Source organism: Agrilus planipennis, unplaced genomic scaffold (genome assembly GCF_000699045.2).
Source record: "Agrilus planipennis isolate EAB-ADULT unplaced genomic scaffold, Apla_2.0 scaffold111, whole genome shotgun sequence".
Lineage (NCBI taxonomy): Eukaryota > Metazoa > Arthropoda > Insecta > Coleoptera > Buprestidae > Agrilus > Agrilus planipennis.
Window position 1 is genome coordinate 94,319 of NW_020438907.1, and position 21,541 is coordinate 115,859.

General features: G+C 34.4%; 1 protein-coding gene across 1 annotated transcript in view; it reads left to right on the top strand.

Moving 5' to 3' along the window:
* Nucleotides 1–21,541, top strand: part of LOC108736959 (transmembrane and TPR repeat-containing protein CG4341-like) — a 193,377-nt gene that overhangs the window by 8,332 nt on the left and 163,504 nt on the right. The window contains exon 2 of the mRNA XM_018469581.1: nucleotides 21,269–21,354. Within this exon, the coding sequence (XP_018325083.1) occupies nucleotides 21,269–21,354 (86 nt within the window). The remainder of the gene's footprint in view (nucleotides 1–21,268; nucleotides 21,355–21,541) is intronic.

Genomic DNA, 21,541 nt, shown 5'->3' on the forward strand with positions numbered 1-21,541 from the left:
TCTGAAAAGGTCATAAATCGTGAATATATATTTGTACATAAAAAAGTAATTCACTCATAAATACTTCTTAAATATTGCAAAGAAAGGTTCAATATAATAATGTTTTTATAAATATGTTATGTAGAAGTTAGAGATCACACCGTTATGTGTTATTGCAGAACCTAACTACATAATTTATAAAACAATACAAATAATTTTTATAATACTCTTAGAAGATCTGTAAGAAGCAACTACTAGGCAACTATAAAAGAAAAAGCTTACAGGACAAATGTTCTTCGAGAAGGATCTTCAACATTTATAAAATTGATTTATAATTTTGTTTTAAGAACATTCTTATGACCTGGTAATACAGCAATTTTGTTCTTGTAGATTAATCGTATTATTGAGAGCAATCATGAGAGTAAACAGCATTTCTAGAACTTTTATAAGGTATCTAAAACACTGTCTGGCTTTGTAGTCAGAGAATTGTACTGGTTGGGGTTAAAGGTAGGCGAAAATCGAAATTTTTGGACGAAGATAACTGAGGAACTAAACGGGTCAAATTATTCCATATTTTACATTTTGATACATGAGCACTTGATCTATTTTTTCACAAATTTTCAAGTTATTCTTGAGTAACCTGCTTTCAGAGGGCAACTACCTTAAGCGTGTCGTCTAGTAGACAATAGAGAAGACAATAAAAACTGTTTAGTCTTGACTATCTCGATAAGTATGCTAAAAAAGTAAAAAAGTTTCGAATGGTTTAAACGTCGAAGAAGATTTTTATTTGCCTAATTTTATGTTGGATTCAGCAATAACCCATTCTGTGATTGATAGTTGCATAAGTCCATGAACGTAGTAAAAAATAAAGCTGAAGAATAAAATGGCAATAATTAATTTTTCCGATTATTGACATGTTTGAAGAAATAATTTCCAAAATTGTAGAAAGGGGTGATGTTAGGCTATACCTACTACTACTTACTAAACTACAATTTTATGTGTACAGTAGAAGTTCCTTATTCACGGTTTCCTTATTCGCGTTTTCGTTATTCGCGGGTGAAAAAATTGTAATCCAGTTCCTGTATTCGCGGCTAAAAATTTCAGTATGCGCGGATGCAATCGGTAAACAGAAAAGGATTCGGTGTCATTTATTAAAAGGATTAACAGCAATAGACCGCTCGAGACTAGTGTGAATTTTTCCGAAAACATGGGTTCCTATTCTCAACATTGTGATTTAATGCTGCGATATAAATATGTGATTTTTGTATGGTAACAGATAAAGGTCCACACTAACTCGGTACGGTTTTGTTTTTTTTAACAAGTGCTTAAAGTTGATGCTTCTTGTAGGACACGTATTTTCAATAGAAATAAAAAACACAAAAAGGGCCATCGACAAGCTTTAGAACAAAGCTTTATCTATCTTCCTACAAAATTTCAAACCTCTGTTCCAAATATTAAATTCATGATATCTAGAACCGATAAGCATGTTTTTACTCTACGGCGCGTGTATTACTGAATCCCCTTAATGTATCGGCATCTTTTGAGTATGTACCGTTGGCATGTGCCGAGGCAGCTTTTATAAAACATGTAACCGAGTAAACAGAAAAGGATTCGGTGTTATTTTTCAACGTATAGGCATCTTTTAAGTACTGTTGGCTCGTGCCGAGAGTTGTAACCTAGTGGGCTAATTCAAAATTCAAAATAAGAAGAAATTACTAAATTTTTTGATTTAAATTTGTCTAAAGGTGATTATAACTATTAATTTTAATTGCGAATTTCTCAATAACTTGATTTTATTCTGATACAGAACGTATCTACTATGATTCCATACTAATTACCATTCCATATACGGTTTCTGTATTCGCGGCATATTTATGGAACGTATACCCCGCGAATAAAGAGCTTTTACTGTACTGTTCGTTTATAATTTTCAGGCCCACTTTATAAAAACATCATCACTTTAATCTAGTTTAACACCACGTTGAAAGCGGTTAGGGGACGTCAGAGTAATTCCAAAATTACTTGTTTAGTAAGCCCAAAAGCACGAAGTCGTTATTAAAGCGAAAATCTATAAAGTACTGCAATTCCATTTCCCTTGACCCGAGAGAAGAATGCTTTTTCCTTTCGTGTTTCATTTTATTGTAGAGCCGGCCTTTTTGAAAAGAATCCGGATTACACGACATCCATTAGGGGATTGGGAACGACGCGACGCCGCGGTGAAAATTCGAAAAGATAAGACCTCAAAAGTATCCTCGGCCGCCTGAAAAGTAATAAACTACCGCAGAAAACTTTTTATAACATTTAATAACGCAGAAGAGAGCCTTTTCCAAATGTTTCATTAAAAACTTTATAAGGGCTTAAATGTAACTTCGATAAAGCAGATCCGGCCGAGATGAAATTTTTCAGAAATGAAATTATTTCCATGGCAATATTCCAATTTTGCCACATTAAAGCATTTCTTGATGATCTGCGCTAAACAATTCTCTTTATATCGAAGATGCTTTGTTCACGGTAACATTTTCAACGAATTTAAATTAACTACTCCCAGTAACGGTTCTTGTTCTTATTTCCTCCTCATAAATTTGTTATCATCTGTAGACAGTTTAATTAATGTTTACTTAAATGCGCATACTACTAAATGTTTAAATTTTAATAATCTGCCTTTATAAACTACAAGAGGCAAAAAGGTAACATCTTCATTAAAAATAAATAGATTGCACCAGTGCCTAGGTACAACGGAATTTACGTTTAGTTTTGGATGATAGTTGATAAAATATGTACTGTTCTATAAAAATTAAATTTTTCTTCTTCACGTATCCATATGGTACTGTGACTAGAAAAAGTGTAAACGATGTATCTCGAAGGGTTCGCAATGAGGCCATAAATCTGATATAGACACATCATTCACAGTTATGCCCCAAATTAATTTAACATAGCAAGTTCTTTAGAATAAAATAACGGATCACTGCTGTTTAATAATTTAATTAATTTCTAAACTTTACAAATGAAACGGAGAGAATAAAAAATATTTGTAGGCGTGATTGCAGTCGCTAACCGAATGTATGAATAATCTCAACATTTAAAAGTGTCGTCGACCCCCAAAACATCAAAGAAGAGAACCATCATAAAACGGCAAATTTCCGAATTTATAATATATTACAGTATCAGTCAATGTGACCAAACCGATTTTTCTTCTTTTTTCTATTGGAACTGTTAGGCATGGATCACGATTTCAAACTTGTTGGTTCTTACCAGTACATCTGGGACCATTCCGGAAGGATCTCGAACGACTCAAGGTGCTGCTGATTAACAACGTTTATTGAATATCCATTAACAGTGCATCAGATGCCGTCTGTAGAGATTTGCTATCAATGGGGGTTCGCTTATGTTTAAACAATCTTTAATGTTTGACGTGTGATTAATCTTGAGGAAATATTTGTATGTTGTATGCGAGATCACACAATAAAACAATTGATTCAGTAAATTAAGTATATCATTTTGTAGAAACAATAAAATAAGTAACATTTAACGGAAATCAGTCAAAAGAAAACTAAATAATACTTCTAATAACACGGATTCATAGCAACGACTACCCTACTACTGGAATGGGATGGTCTGTGGTTTATATTCTGTAACTGCACGTTGCACTTCAACGATCGTTCGCACCTCACACATTTACAACCTTTCATGCTACTCATTCCAATTCACTCTGGCTTTCATACTAGCTGATTCCGTTCACCCTTCCTCCTACCTAAGGACGCTAAAGCAAACGAGTGTTTCTAATTTTTTTACTTACACCATTTACAATCTGAATGCGTGTTTACTTTTTGATTTTAAATAAATTAGTATTAACAAAAAGATGAAGGTTATGATGAATGAATGAATAATGAACACAATTGAATGAAACTTTCATTGGAATGTACAACTGGTTATATTCACTATGTGCCTTTGCCTTTGCAATTTTTCAAAAATTATAAATCCGAATTCACCTCATACATACGGATCAAAAATTCTTGCTGAGAACAACCAATGCAACTTTTATGACAAGCAGTGCATTGGTACTAATCATCCGTTTCACTTAGTTTGACTGTACTTTCGACCACAAAACAGATACCTCGAATCCTCTTCATTCTTTTCTTTATTCGTCATTTTACTGATACCTTTACCTTTGCCTTTAAATATGTTTTAATAACTGAATAAACAGTTTGGTTCACATCCATGATGTTTGTACTTTTCTTCCATTTTATTATATCGTTCAAGCGATTAAACAACTTGTGATAACTTGATGTTAGTAGTGTCACTTATTTAGACATTGCAATATTGCTATTTATTATTTATTTTTTACCCTTTTAAAGAAAGATTGACACACCCATTTTTTTTTTTTGGTACAGAGGTCAACCCTCAGAAATGCTCGAAAAAATTTTTGAAGCGATTTTGGTTTGGAGCCCCAATTTTGGGAATTGTATGAAATTCCGATATTGTACTAAGAAATGTATAAAACGGGTTCCTTCCCTCATTCCCCTATTTCTTGTAATTACTTATATTTAAATTTGATTCAGTTTTATCAAGTCATTGCTCCAACCAAAAAAAATTTAAGTGTTTATATAGGTGTACAATATACATCTTTAGATTTACTGTAACGTATGAAGAATTATGTTCTCTAGATAAACAAAAAATGTCAACATGCTTTACGAGATATAATAAAAATGTGTATGCCCTGGGGAATGTAAGAAGAGTCTTACATCACCTGAACCGAAAATAAACGGAAAAAATGTGTCACGTCTGTTGGGTCACCTTCAGATAAAAATCAACTTTTTATTTTGCTCGAGAAATATATGTAAAGCTAACGTTAAAATTACATTTGTTACATTGTAATCATATATATACCGGAAGTTTTTCCTATTTCATTTAGGTGGTATGATGAATAACTTTCAAAAGAAGTTTCATTCCTTTCCAGAAAAAAAAACTGAATTTTGAACACAACAAGATCAAACAAGGCTGTTTTCCACAATTTAATTCGAGCGTCTTTTTGACAAAACAAAAAAACGAAAACACAAATAAACTACCTTGGGGTAGACATCCAATGATTCTCAGGAATCCATTTGACCAAATGAGAGCTCGAACGTTTTAGCAATATCAACCACGAAAATTGTAACAATGTATAAAAGCCACAAAAATCCAAAAACAGGAATAAACTCTACCCCATCAAGTGCCTTCGTCTTATGGACTTCCAGCAGAGAGTATGTACATGTACTGAAAGATGTAATGAATGATTCTCGGATCAATTAAAAGACACATAGATCACCAGACACAGCTAACGATTCTATTCTCTGAAGTAGCACAGGCCAAGTCATAGCTTCAGCTCAGAAAAGTATTTAAATGCGAATTTGTTGAGACAAAATCCTTGCCCCAATCCTGTCAGGAAAGACCGAAAGCCTGCAATAAAACCTAACCAATCTTTATTTTTTTTGCCTGGGACGGGAATGTGCTTAATGTTCACCGACAGCATAGAGACGACCGGTAGTGTGAGACTCCATCAAGCGGTATGCCCACTAAGACGCCCCCGCCAAGGCGGTTGACGTCCCTACCATGGTATCATCCTATCGGTTATTCCACGTTGTGGATAGCTTTTCTAGAAAGAGGATAACAAAGAGAAATTTAGCAGTTAGCCAACCAAATTGGTAATAACTTCTGTTTGAGAATAATTTATACCTCAAAAGGTAACAATTTTACCAGAAAAGAATATTGATTTGGCATTTCCACCTCAGAGGAAGCATTGCTCGTATAGTAGGGTATTATTTCTCCAAAATTTATTTCTTCCAGATACTGCGACCCCCCCTTCCCATTCAATATTCGGTATCAGCCTTCACAAAACCTCGAGTAGCTTCTTGACTATGTCGGTCCTGGCCTTCAACCATAATCTTCGGATATGCGAGGAAGCTCTGGATCGCCCATCCAAAATTACACGGGCTCTTTGCCGTCAGGAGAGAGACTTCACAAAAAAACCCCACCCATCATAGTTAAAGGCGTTCATCATGTCAAATACTAGAAGGGGACGAGCCTTTGATGTTGATAGGAAACCCCTTTTATTTTCTGTGTCCATTCCCGCAGTCAGTATGTCTTGCTTCTAGATGGAACGTTAGTCTATTATTAATCATCCTTTCACACAGCTTCTTACGAGGCATATGGGTTGAAGTTCGCCTCCTTTACCTTCCTTGGGAATGAATACCAAGGTGGCTACCTTCCGCAGGCATTATTCCATTTTGGAAGCACTCTTTTGATGTCTGGGATCTCCTCGTTGACAATCGTGAGCAGCTCAACAGTAATCCCATCCGGCTCAGGCGCCTTTCGCAGCGTGGCACTTATTTCTCCCATGGTATTGGGGTCTTTTCAGCCACATGAAACTTTCGTTTCTTCCACCGCTCTTGTTTGCTTACTGGAAACAACTTTCTTGCTTCGCTCATTGCTTCTTGTGGAATCAAGTTGGAACGTTTATTGATTCTTAAGCCTTTTTTAGTATTTAGTAGACGTCGCTCCAGATTCTCTTCTAATCTTTTAAGCAATAAGGTCCACCTGGGTTTTTTTGGTCATTCTAATGCCCCTCCTTAATTTCTTCTTTTCCCTTCGTAGTTCCTCACGTAGGTGTTGCATTCCCAGAATTAGGTTTACTTAAATATTCAAAGATAATAAGGCGTTGTCATGTCTTACATACAAATGTTCACTTATTGGCGAGGCAGCCGGGAAATCATAACAAAATGAATGAGGCCAACATTAAGAAAACTTTTTCAACAAATTTATTTAACTTTTACTTATGTTGCTTGAAGCTACAAAATAATTGTTCAACAGCACTTATTGCTACAACTTAATTATGTGTAAGTATAGTAGATTTTTCCGGAGACAAATTTTTAAATCATCATCATCATAAGGTCGTCAGTCCTAACATTGGTTGGACACACACCTCTACTCTTTTCTATCCTGAGCTAATCTTCGCAATTACCTAAAACTAGAACTATTTGCGAATAGTAATCTAATCGAGTTCTACCTCTACCTCTCCTAACTCTCGTTTCTGTCTCTAATATGTCTCTGACTAGACCTTCATGTTAAAGATATGTTCATGTTAAAATGAGGGTGCTGTATCTTAATAGGAAATTCTTTTCATGAACCTGATAGCTGTTATCTTATCCTCTGACGATGTTTCGGTTAGTTTCGCCGGCAATTGTGATGGGCCACCTCAAGAATTAGTGACTACTCAAACACGTGACCCCGCAGCTTTTTCCGTGTAAATAGAAATCGGACTGAGATATGAGAAGGATTACGGTACGTGCTCAGCTCAACAATAATTTTTAAGGATGCCTGCTACAATTCCAAACGGTGGACCACCTAGGAAAAAAAATTGTAAATCTACCACCATAAACTCCATATTTTTTGACAATGCAGGCACCGGCCGTAAATGTAGATTGCCATTTCGAGTTCAGTGCTATTTTACTGTCGTCTTCATTAGTCGTACATGAAGTTCTTGGCTAAGTGATCTGTCGAATCTGTCAGAGGTGGATCGCGATTTCGGACTCCTTGGTATCATCAGCACGCCGTAGATAGTTCCGACAAACTACTAGATGCTAGTTTAACGAGTTGGTGTCGTTAATTATAAATTACCTTGCCAAATGTTATTGAATCTTACAATTAGTGACAGCTTTTGATGTTTATGCCGTTTGACGGCAGCAAATAGGTCGGCCGATGATCTGTCGGAATTGTTTGCAATGTGTTTGTTGATGAGAACCAACAAGTTATCAATTATCGTCCACGTCTGACAGTTTCAACAGGTCACTTGATCAAAGATTGCTAGTCGATATCCTTTTATTAGAAAAGAACATCGTTAAGCGTGATTGAATCTGAGAAAAAATAGGTTTTCTGCTCATGGTGTTCATTACTTCGCCTGTAATTATTGTTTGGCGGTGTTGACAATAGTTCGGGGCCGTGCCATAGTTAGGGTTTCTTGATACATTATGAAAAATTAAATATATCGCGTAGGCGCCACAGTTATACTAAAAAAGAAAGTCTAACAGAAGTTAAAAAAAGGACGGCCCTGGTAATTAATCACGTTACTATAATCAGCTTCAATGTTTAATTAACTGCTTTTAATAACAGCGCTATTCTGTAAAGCGTTTAGCCATATTTCGATTAAGTGCGACATTTAAATCGTTAGTATTCCTTCTAATTCATAAAACTTGTTCACTGTCGACACGTGTTTCGCCCATTTCGCGACTATCTCGTGGGAAGTGGATGAAAATAAGCTGAGGCGCTTTTTATTTTATTTATTATTGGTTTATCACGGTCTCCATCATCTGTTCTCGTAATATATTACTTATTAGAAAATACTACAAATGGCGTGGTGTGCGCCATCTGTAGTACGATGCTACATTTGAGGATTACATAAGCTCCAACAAGGTCCATTTAAAAATATGGATATCTACTGCGACGCGCTGATGAGATCCAAAAAGATCGAAATCGCGATTCGCGTCTGGCAGTTTCGACAGAATACAGACCACTTCGAATTATTTTGTTATATTATATTACTTATTCTTTTTCAGTTGTAATATTGTAGTCACAGACAATATTAAATTTATTGAAATTAGAGAAAAATTACAGTTACAAAATGTTTATTGATTCTGTGTATGCACGTACAGAATACAGGGAAACATATTTTAAATTAAATTGAAATTTCTCTTCCGCGAATAAAAATGTTTTTGTCATGACGTGGATCGAAACGTAAAGCTGTCATCTTAAATTCGATAGGCCTTGCCTGTCTAACACACTGGATGAATAACTATAAAAATGTATCTTTTAAGAAAAGGTCCGATCAAGAACATATATCGAAAGGAACAAACATAAAATTTTAATAACGCGTTTTAATACTACCCAGAGCTTTTGTTGAGACCTTACATTATCTTCTTTCATAGTTAAGCATCTTTTCCTGCCAAGACGGACTTAAGTGTTGTCATTTTGTTATAGGTAATAGACATCCACTCTTATCTGAACTTTTTGAGAAAAGTGTTGTTAAGTTTTTCCTATTTAATATAGTAATTTTGTCAGTAAATGCTTGATTGTTTTACTTGCTGTTAATTTGGTATCTGATACATTTTTAGTGTTTGAATTTTGAGAGTCTTACTAATGGCTAACTAAACATCCTGACTAATCTTAATACGTTTACCATAAGTTTATTTCCCATGTGCTCTTTTTAAAATTTTAAAGTTTGTTTAATTAATTGATACTCTATTATTAAGCCCCTTAAGTTAAATCGAGACAGTATCAAGAAAGTACTCAACAACGCGAATGCGAATACTTTACATACTCTCATCATCATAAGGTCGTCAGTCCTAAGACTGATTGGACACGCACCTCCACTCTTTCAGATCCTGAGCTAATCTTTGCATTTCCTTAAAACTAGAACAATCCACATCCTTAACTATTTGGGAACAGTAATCTAACCTAAGTCTACCTCTCCCCTCCTAACTCCCGTTTTTGCCTCTAATATGTTTTTGGCTAGACCTTCATGTCTACCAACTGATCTCGCCTATTTCTTATTGACTTCCATAGAGTCCTCTGTGCTCCTATTCTTCTTCTCTATCCACCTATCCACCGGTATCCTCATCATTCGCCTGTAACATCACATTTCGAACGCTTCAAGCCTTTTCTTTTCCGCTGCGCCCACCGTCCATGTTTCGCACCCGTACAGCGCCGTGCTCTAAACAAACACCTTTAATAATCTTTTTCGAATTTCTAAATTCATCGTTTGCCAGCATAGAAGAAACTTTTTTATTTATAGCGACTTCACCCTGCTCCTCCTCTCCTTTATATCTCTACTATTCCTTTCGTCCTGACTTATCTGACTTCCTATTGGATACCTAAACTCAGTCACTAGTTTTCCGTCTCCTATCTTTATATTTGCTCTTTCACTACTTTTTCTTCCCTTGCATATTAGTATCATTATTTTATTTTTCTTATTGTCATGCAATACTGTCTCGTCAGTACCGCTTCCTTTTTATTTAATGCTATCTCTAACTCCTCCTTGCTAGATGCTAATACTGCTATATCATCTGCAAATCTAAGCATATTAATCATTTGCTCCTTTATATCTACCCCTACAGTTGTACTGTCTTTAATGATATTAATCGCGTCTTCGATGTATAGGTTAAGTATTAGCGGTGCCTGCTCATACAACTTATTTTTTCCATTGGTAGACACGAACGTAGCACAAATCCCAACTTTACTACGGATGGTTAAAACTATCCCAAATTGTCGAAAATGCATGTCATGATTGTGACGTTATAGTGAATTTAATACAAATGCGATAATGTCTTTTAAATTGTAACAAATACAAGCATAATATTTTTTTCGTGTAAGTGCTTGTATATTTTGGTAAGGTTCGGTAGCAAATCATTTAACCCAGTTAATAACTGTGTTAAAAATAAATAATACTATTATAAGTATATAAAAACGAAAATAAGATATGAATAATGCGGGTTTTTTTAAACAATATCTTGTTTTAAAGCCAGTTCTGGTTGTTTACTTACGAAGTGAAAGAGTAGACGCTATGAAGGCCTAGTTAGAGACATATTAACAGAAAAAAAGAGTTAAGAGGAGTAAAGATAGAACTAGATTAGATTATTGTCAAATAATTAAGAATGTGGTAAGTTCTGGGTTTAGGGAAATGCAAAGATATTAGTTCAGAAATAAATATAAAGGAGACTGTGGCGTATTGATAAACAAAAAGAAAGTTCTTACCCCAACCAACCACAACAGTCTTGCGTTGAGAATGCTTACAACGTGTAAGTTAGCGAAATACATCTCCGCGTCGTTTTTTTTTTTTTTGGTGATGAAGATGATGATATCGAAAAATACTGGAAGCTGTGCATTTGAAAATGTGTGAGAAAAATGTAGAAAATGTAAACAAGGACTTCTTTCATCTATACAAAAAGTATTGTTAATTTATCAATTTCAGTAGGTACATACTATAAGTTCAAATTAAAACTAAAATTTGATCATATTTATAAAAAAATTAGTAAACCACCCTAAGTAAGAATTGCGTTGCGTTAATGTCTAAAGCAATATTCGCTTTGTCACTTGGGCAGGTTGATAAGCTTGGAAACAAGCTTCCTATACAATTAAATGAGAAAAATGACGATCTTAATAAATATCAGAGCCTTTCTACGTGACTCCTCGGAGAATTCGCTTTTTTTTTGACAATTGGGATACTAAGGAAAAGAAAAGCAGGGAAACTTTGCCAGTTTTATGTTGTCAGTTATATTTCTTTCTCTTTTAGGCATTTCACGTCACTGATTGGACTACGTCAATTTTTCTTTCTTGAAATGAAAATGAAGATGTCTATCTATCAACAACATTTGTAGGCCAAAAAACTTCGGTATTGTCTTCTCTAATAAAAGATATACTATATTTATTCTTATTGGTTTGTTTTGGACTTAAAATATAATGGTGTTTGAAACAAACAGTAAGAAAGTCAGTGATGTGTAATAACTTGAATTGAAGCAATTGTTAGGAAAAAAGCAAAATTTATGTCTATATTTAAAAAATATGAAATGTGACAAATCAATTTTTCTCAGTATCCTGTAAAGTTAAAACCACGATAGGGACAAAAAAGATTTTATTTCTTAAAGCTATACCAGGGTTTCGCATATTGGCATAAAATCTCCATCAAAGTACTGTAGCGAGTACGAGTGTGTTTGTGTGCGATCGGGCACACGTGTGCGTGAACAGCTTATCGATTCGCTGACTAACCGCGGGCGCTTCTCTTCATGTGCGCCGTATTTGTAAATGTGTGTGTCGTACCTGCGTTCTGGGAGAGCAGTTAAACAGTTCCAAGAAAAAAATAAACTATCCGGATGTTTCCAGAAAGTAAACAAAAGAGTATTTAAAGGAAAAGACGATCGCCCAGAAGGAAAAATAAATTGACCGTTGCAGAAGTGAATCCAGAAATAGATTGACAGTGACAGCACTGAAATAAATAGCGCAGTGAATAGTGATATATCAACAGTTGTATAAATAAATAGAATAATTCATAACGTAAATTTTGTGATAATTTAATAGTGTTTTTAAGTTCTTTAATAATTAGTGTAAATAAATAGCTTTTGTCGTTATCAGTTTTAAAAGTTAATTTTGTTAAACTCACAAACATTACAGTAGGTTTTTGAGCCAAAAATGTAATGTAAAAAGACATAAATACACATTACAGTTAAAATTCCGAAAACACTAGTCGATTTTACAAAGCGCCATGCAGGATAACTAACAATTTTCAATATTTTAATTTTAGAAATGAAATACGAATAAGATTTTTGGCAAGTTAATTTAAACATTTTTTCATAGGCTAATAATTGCCCTGCTTTGGTAGAAAATTGGTTTTATTTCAAATATTCTCGAACCACACAAAACACAGTATTTTTAAAATTCTATTTCACTAGATGTAACTATATAACTTACAAGTATATTTTTTATTTTATTTCAAATTTCAAATTTAAACTTAAGAGCGGTTTCGACGTTGCAAAATTTATTAATCGTGCTTTCCGTCCATCCAAAGAAAAAAAGTCAAAGAAACCTTCTTCGATTGTTACAATGTTACCCCTTGTAACTACACGTTTTGTATCTTTCCTTATATTTTATCGACGAAAATACGCTAAAGAGTGAAGGATGAAAATTATAGCACATATCTCATACTTGCAATCAAAGTAATGATACTTGTTTTACTAATTTTATTCAATAAACTATTTCAATATCTAAGTAAATCCAGTCAAAAAAAAAACCGTGCTTAAGAGGCGATTATTTTTATCAGGGATCTTGTATGCAACAGCAAACACGAAGTTCGTTTACAGTGAATTGCCAACCACAAAGCGACGCAATTTAAATGCAGAAAAGACTGAGGCAGTTACACATACACACATATTTACAGACACAGCGACGAGACTCTCGCAGTGTCTGTATGTGAATTCGCTATCGCCGGTTCATGTCGCACCATTTGCCTTTTGCAAACAGAACCAGTGACTTCTCGGGCAACTAATGGATCCACTTTTATGCACGATCGTTCGTATCGATATCAATTAACGAAAACAAATAGGTGAACGCTCTGCCTCTTTTTATATCGATTACATCACGATTCGTTCTCCTCTTGACTGTTGACTTAAGATAATTTTTCCGCTTTTTGGATACAAGATATTGGAAGCTGGAATATAAAAAGTTGCATTACACGTCCATCACCATTCAATTTTATATTTATTAGTTCAAAAGGAAATATTAGTGGAAATTTTCGAATTATAACTTATTTTACTACGTAATTCAAATTATTTTAAATGGCCCGGCTAGAATTTTGAAGAGAATGTAGATGAGGCCCCTAAGTGGGTAGTCCACTATCCCTTGTGGGCCCCATGAGGTTGCTCCCTAAGGCAAAGAAGGGGCATATAACGTTTTGCCGCATTTGCGCATCATCAGGAATCTCGCATGTGACCCCGCGGGGAAAAATTATTGCTACCCCATTAAAAATTTAAAAAAAAATGTACTATTATTATTATAATGGNTTTACAGGTACTAATATTTTCATTGTTTGCAAAACCTATAGGTACATTTCTAAATATTTAGCATCACATGGATACGTGTAAAGGGATTTTCTTTTTCGTAGTGTTTTTGAAGGAACATATACATATATCACTTATTCGTAAAATGTTTTTGCTCTTAAGTAATATTGTGTTATTGACTTTTTTGTAGTTATTAGTTGTTGTTGTTGTTCGACTTGATGCGTCTGGTTTCAGTCGTTTTATAATAAGAATATTAGAAAGTACACTTGGTTCGTTGCAAATGTAAAAGATTTCATTAAAACGACGACATAATTAGGCAAGGGGATTGTTACCATTTTTTATAAGTTTTTTCATTTTACCGAGAGTATTTTCAAAGGGATTTACTTCTTCTAGCCATTAAAGGTAGCTTTAATTGTAAATTTATACATGTGTTAGGTTTTCCCCTTATGACCCATACGAAAAACGCATAAGGTAATCCTCATTTTAGTATCAGCACTTTTTTTGGTGGGATTTTCATGAGGAATCTACGAGGAAATCCCTATATCGGCATGCCTCTCATTAGCCACTTGAAACCCGCATACTACATGAGGTTCTATTATATATATATCTACTATATTCTAGTTGGTCGGAGGACACGCAAATGTGCGATATTCATCAAACGATAAAATTTGTCAGTGAAACTTAAAAGCAGTTTACACAAACATATGGGGAATTTCAGTCAGTTCAAATTGTGCAGCTAGGTACTTTAGAAAATGCCAAAAGATAATTACAGGCGTTATTGAAAAAAAAAGAGTGTGAAAACACTTCAAAAGAGGAAGGTGTATTGTAAAAGGAACTACTTGGATACCTGCACTATTAAAAATTCTTGTGATAATTTTACAAAAAAGTGTAGGAAGTTTTAACACAAAACCGTTTTGTAATAATACAACTTTTCACTAAATCAGTTAATGATTATTACAACACATTTCTGTAATATTACCAAACAGTAGTTTAGTAGGTACTTCTAACAATTATTTAGTAATATCATTAAACGTTGTTTGCCAATATTACTAAATTGTATTGAAAATAATTTTTATAATTTATAATATGTTTATTTCTTCGTTATATTGTAATACCGAATTTCTTCAATAAGATCGGTAATACTTGAGAATGAGTCGTTCTGGATATGCGTTTATTTGAACGTCGCTTGTTCTAATATGAAGGGCAAATTTTCAGGAGTAATTTGAAACAGATGATTAATGGATAATGATTATAGCATTAATTAAACGGTTAAAAGAATTTTGTAAAATGTTTTAATTAATACTTATTACTAAAACATTAGTTGTGAAGTATAAAAATTATAAAAATAAAGGACGAATGTCCCCAGTAATAAATATGGATTCACAATTATATATAAGTATATCAAATAATGACTTTGAAAGATGTTCTTCAATGTTGGCCTGTCAGCAGTACTTACATATCTAGGGGATACTTCAGCACGTGGTATGTTGTGTCCCGGTATCTTTTTTCCAAATATTAATGATGTACATCATTATAAAGTAAAAACTTTGATATTTTTATCATACACACATTCGCACATTTATTCTTTAACTAAAGTTGTAGATACTATTTTTGTAACACTGCTGTAAATTTTTCATAAAATTGTAACAACCTTTTCAAATGACTCCTACGTAAGAAGATATTCGACATATCGCATTGACGGATGTTAAAAAAAGTTTTGCAAATTAAGAAGAAGTATTTCATAGGTAGGTAGTTTCAAACATTTGCTTTCCCAATAAAATTGAATATGTCCCATCTTGCTGGAAATACAAGATTACTACACGGAACATTTTTACAATGCGTCGGGCGACCGAATCTTTAATCAAAGTCACTCTCACCACTGACACAGTTTACTCAAACAAGAATTATAACCCTAGCACGTTGTGTGCGGAAAATACAGCTACCAGATTTAGCTCATGATAAAATCTAGGTATAATAGGAAACGATTTTTTAATACAACTTCTACTAAATTACCAATCTGCGTAGGTATATAGGGTGTTATAAAAACATCCCCATTACAATGCGCTCAACCGTATGCATAGCTGCAGGTTTAACAGTCTGGTTGCGATATACCTACCACTTGCGGAAGGTAGATCTTGGTAAAGGGAATGTCAAAACACGATATAAAGATTCTATACAGTAGGTTCCGTTCCCAGCCACAACCATACGTCCTCCTGTCGTAAATTCACCATTTCGTCTACAAGTTTTCCACCAAGCAGGGGCGGCTGGGTTGTTCAGACTGTTCTCGTAAAGCTACACTACAAATACATCTTGTATCTATACACTTCGTGACAGCTATCGAACCGTCCTCGTATATGGCAGTTCAGTGCACATAAATTTAATTTATGATGACCTGCAAAAAAATGTTGGTATTTTAGGCAGATCAAAGGAGTAAACCTACTGTATGGAATCTTTATACAATGCTCAACGTATACACTATGCGAATTCCTGCTAGGTAAAAATATGTATGCGTGTGTGTTTTGCATACGATATACCTAAAGCAACTATAATGCCATACATTTGGAAAATAAACACCGTCGCCTTCATTTTAATACGTGGAATATCCTACTCATCATCATCATAAAGTCGTCAATCCTTAGACTGGTTGGACACGCACCTCTACTCCTTTCTATCGTGAGCTAATCTTCGCATTTCCCTTAAATTAGAACATCTCACATCTTCAACTATTTGCGAACTGTAATCTAATCTAGGTCTACCTCTACCATTCCTAACTCCTGTTTCTACTTCTAATATGTCTCTGACTGGACCTTCATAGCTGAGAAAGTGTCCTACCACCCTATCTCGCCTTTTTTTTATTGACTTGCATAGAGTCCTTTGTTCTCCTATCCTTTCTAATACCTTTTCATTTCTAACTTTCTCTATTCACGGTATCCTCATAATTCGCCTATAACACCCCATTTCGGACGCTTCTAATCTTTCTTTTCCGCCGCGTCCACCGTCCACATTCCGCACCCGCGCTCCAAACATACACCTTTAAAAATCTTCTCTAAATTTCTGAATTAATCGTTTCATTAGCACTTCTTTTTATTGAAGGCGACTCGACCCTGCGCTAGCCTCTGGTTTATATACCTACTACTCCTTTCGTTCTGACTTGTCTGACTTCCTAGATACCTAAAATCAGTCACTTCTTCTAATCCATCGTTTCCTATCTGTACATTCACTCTTTCTGCCATTGTATACCAGTATTTTTGTTTTACTTACGTATCTTCATACAATACTGTTTTGTCAATACTGTTTCCATTTTATTTAAAGCTATCTCTAACTCCTCCTTGCTAGATGGTAATACTGCTAAATCATCTGCAAATCTAAGCATACTAATATTTTGCCCCTGTATATCTATCCCTACAGTTGTACTGTGTTTAATGATGTTGATCGCGTCTTCTACGTATAGATTAAAAAGTAGCGGTAACAGTGTGCATCCTTGTCTAACTCCCTTCTCAATATCTTTCTATAATATAAAATATATTCTTGTGTATATCTATAACATGTATGTGAGTATATTAGTTTTAGAAACACATTGGATAAAACTTTTATGCTGAAAATCACATTTAACAAAGCCTCCTTTTCAACAGAAATTAGGTCATTTTGTAGCGGTCAATACCAACATAAACAAAACGTATGAAATACATGCTGTCCATGTACCTATGTAATTGTAAGAATTCTATTCCATAATTCGTTTCAGATTACCTTAGTTAACATAACACTTGACGATTCCGTTTTGAAATATGTGAGCCAGAAAACAGAAAAGAAAGCACGTCAGTGGTTTTCTGTCATGTTAACGTTTCCTTTAAGATAAAACTCATTTGCTTTATTCAAATATCGCGTTCACGATTTAGCTTCGTGTCATGCTTGCTGTTTTCTAAGTGCTCTCTTGTGATGGTTAGGAATGACAAACCGCTAAAAATTTATCCGTATCGCGAACATAATAACTTACTCAAATTCCTCTTTCAGCGAGAAACTTAACAAGCAATTCGGTCTTGTATTTCGTTTTTCCTGTAATTGTAAACTTGCATGCGACTGCCATGTTATCAGTGAATTTTCCATATATGAGCTTTTTCTCGTAATGACTATAATAAATAACTCTCCAAATGGTGTGCGATTCTGTAAACGAAGGTCATTATTCACACAACATTCGCTTTAATCATTCACGCGGACTACTAATTGCAAGAAAATCTAGCTGAATTTTTTAAACGAAACATCGCACTATTACAATCAAACTAGATGTACGCTAGAATGGATGGTTGTTTTTATTTATAAGTGATATAAATAGAATTGCATATTACGGTTGCATACTTCGTTTAGTTTCTCTAGCGATGTGACCTTTAGTTTGACCGGCGCAAATTAGAAAAGAACAGAACTAAGCCAGAAAAGAAAGGAGATGTACTTCGTTTAGTTTCTCTAGCGATGCGGCCTTTAGCTTGTCCGGCGCAAAGTAGAAGAGAACAGCACTAGGCCAGACAAAATAGGAGACAACTCTCGGCCAAACTTTTAACCAGCGAGGAGAGTATAATCCGTCAGTGCTGCACGGAAAAATTGACCATTTTATCCACTAAAATTGCATTGCTCGAATGTGCTGTTTTTGGTACTAATTACAACTGAAAATATCAACGAGATGTTTATTTATATTTGAATACATAAAGGCTTTAACGCTTATTTTCCACTCGCACTACTATTCATGATTGAAGAAAACTTTTGACAGGTACTGTACGAAAAAGTATGTTTAATGAGAAAGAGTCGAAAGTATATAATGAGCTCTTTTCTCCCTACTTACTATTTTGACTGTACGCATTGAAGACATCGGAAGGGGCACATCTATAGTGAAAGTAAACGAAGTGTACTTTCAGTGACTACAGAAAATGTTCTAAAAATCTAGACACATGACAATGTATCACTCAAACGTCGTTGCAGGTAATGTGTACATTTTACCACCCATTATTCAAAAACTTTTACACCTACACAGTTACAATTTTGTATACTTGATAAGGTCCTCTCGAATGCCAAGAATATCAATTTTAACGAAATAACTGTGATAGCTCTCCAGCTATTGAGGTCTGATAAGTACAATTTTTATTCAGTCATTAAAGCTGCAAAAGAATACAAAGTTGCTTATGTCAGGTTGAATAACAAATATCATGGTCATTATATAAGTAAAAACCGGTCAAGTGCGAGTCGGACTCGCTCACAAAGGTTCTGTACCATCATCTATAATAATATAACTCAATATTCTGCTAATATTTCAAGCATCTTTCTGTTGCCGTTATCAATATCGAGCAAAAACGAGCAAAAAAGTTACGTTTGTTGTATGGGAGCCCCTTAAATATTTATTTTATTCTGTTTTTAGTATTTGTTGTTATAGCGGCAACAGAAATACATCATCTGTAAAAATTTCAACTGTCTAAGTATCACGATTCGTGAGATACAGCCTGGTGACAGACGGACGGACGGACAGCGGAGTCTTAGTAATAGGGTCCCGTTTTACCCTTTGAGTACGGAACCCTAAAAATGACAACTGTTATGTAGATTTAAAAACAAAAGTGTAGTTTCGAATCAATTTTGATGTTTCATATGTCATCAGGCGACCCGTGACGGCTAATTCACCGTTTTTATTATTATTTAGCAAGACAATGTATTATGAAGCTTTGTAACCACAAAATCAACATATAAAGTAAGTTCATACTGTTAACAACACTAACTATGTTTATGTTATACGTAATATCCTGTTGGAATTTGACATTTTCAGTTATTATGTACTGTTCCTCGAGGTTAAATATAAAATACATGTTTTTACGATAGAGATACTTATCTAGTTTTATCTAGCAATAAAGGTGGAAATTTATTCCCTCTAACGTCAACTTTTATTATTATAAGCAAGATGTTAGTTGACAAAACTTCCTGCAAACATTTATATACACATATATCTAACATATGAGGGAAAAGCTGAAATACATTTAAATAATTATGATGTGTATCAAATATCCAGTAATGATTAACTCTTTACTTGTCAGTTATTTTTATGTAAGTCATTTAGACAAAGTGTATTAGACGTAGAACTGTACTATATGAATACAGTATAAAACGGTAGAAAGTTTAAACAATAATACGTATGATATAAAAATGCAGTATTTAAATATTTAAATAAAGTTGAACTTCGTTTACTTTCTCTAGCGATGTGCCCCTTCCAATGTCAATGTCACGCTCAATATTCTCTGGACTCTTGTTCATTAGACATACTTTTTCATACAGTACCTGCCAAAAGTTTTGTTCAATAATGAATAGTAGTGCGTTAAAGCCTTTAATATGTCTTCAAATATAAATAAACATCTCGTTGATATTTTCAGTAGTAATTGATACCAATAACAGCACATTTGAGCAATGTAATTTTAGTGGATAAAATGGTCAATTTTTCCGTGCAGTACTGTACGAATTATACGCTCCTCACCGGTTAAGAGTTTGGCCGAGAGTTGTCTCCTTTCTTTTCTGGCCTAGTGCTATTCTTTTCTACTTTGCACCGGTCAAGCTAAAGGTCACATCGCTAGAGAAACTAAACAAAGTATAACTACCGTACTAATTGAAATAAAGCTTATTAAATTGAGAGTGTCGGTAGGAAGATATTTGTGAACAAAACGATGGGCTGACTTTGTTACAGTTATTAATTCTAAAATTTTCATCACATTCTTGGCTTCATCAGGAGATCAATGTTATAAATTCATCTGTAAACTATGTGACGAATTGTATATATATATATATGAATTACTATGAAACTATCATAATAAATTCGATTGAAAATATATAACTCATCACATACTTTACAGTGAAAAACTTGATTAATATTATACTAGCTTTTCTACTTGGCCTAGAAATACGCGGTTCAACATCCAGCGGCAGGAAAAACTTTAATTTACTAAGGTTCTTTAATAAGTTTGGTCTTTGAAGATTATATTTGGGACATTGCCACCACTACATGATTTATGTCCTCAGTCTGGTGACCACATCACTTATTTACTCCTAAGTCTATTTCGAAACAACTGCCCTTCTGTCTAAAAACTGATTGTGAAACCAAGTTTCTCTTCTTTTATTTGTGTCGACTACAGTTTAGCTTGACATTAGCGAGTTCTCATAGGGTTACGTGATGAATATGTATGCTTAATAAAAACCGATTAATGTATTGTATAATAAAACTAATGGTAATTATTAATCGGTAAAGTATTATTTAATATTTTAAAAATTAGAGGGTAGTAGTTGTACGTGCGTTGAGTAAAATGAGGAACATCAATAAGCAGATTCAATAGAAATTGATGACAGTAGAATATGAGCAGGTATGACAGCGTGTGGGTATGATCCCAACTTTAATGCATTCAAATCTTCCAAAAACCATATAGAAAGGAAAGCATCTAACTGCTTTTGTAAAAAGATGACAGATTTTTCATGCGACCCAAATTCAATCAATACGCTTTTATTGTGCGAGATGAAAAGGGTACAATACGTATAAGTCACTTATTTATCTCCTTCTTCGCACGTCACGGGCGGCAGACGACGAGCGATAGGAGCAAAAATTGCGGGTCTTTTTGCCTCAATTTCGTTTTCCCGTCAATCTTCATATATACCATGAGCGATTCCGGATAATCCGACTAAAAATACTCTTTTTTTTTCAGGGGTGTTTTGCTCCAGGGCAAACAACAGTTGGATGAGGCCATTAAAAGCTACCAGAGAGCAATTCACTTTCGCCCGACCTTGGCACGTAAGTAATTCACATTAAATATATTTCTTGGTTTGAACAATGCGTTTCCGATAAATTAAAACGAACCAATGTTTCAAGGATATATGTGTTTATTAAAACTGCGTTTGGGAAAATGCTATTCATTAATAGCGATCTCTTATCTACGGATACTACAACTTCTTATCTGTGAAGTTGTAAACCAATCAAT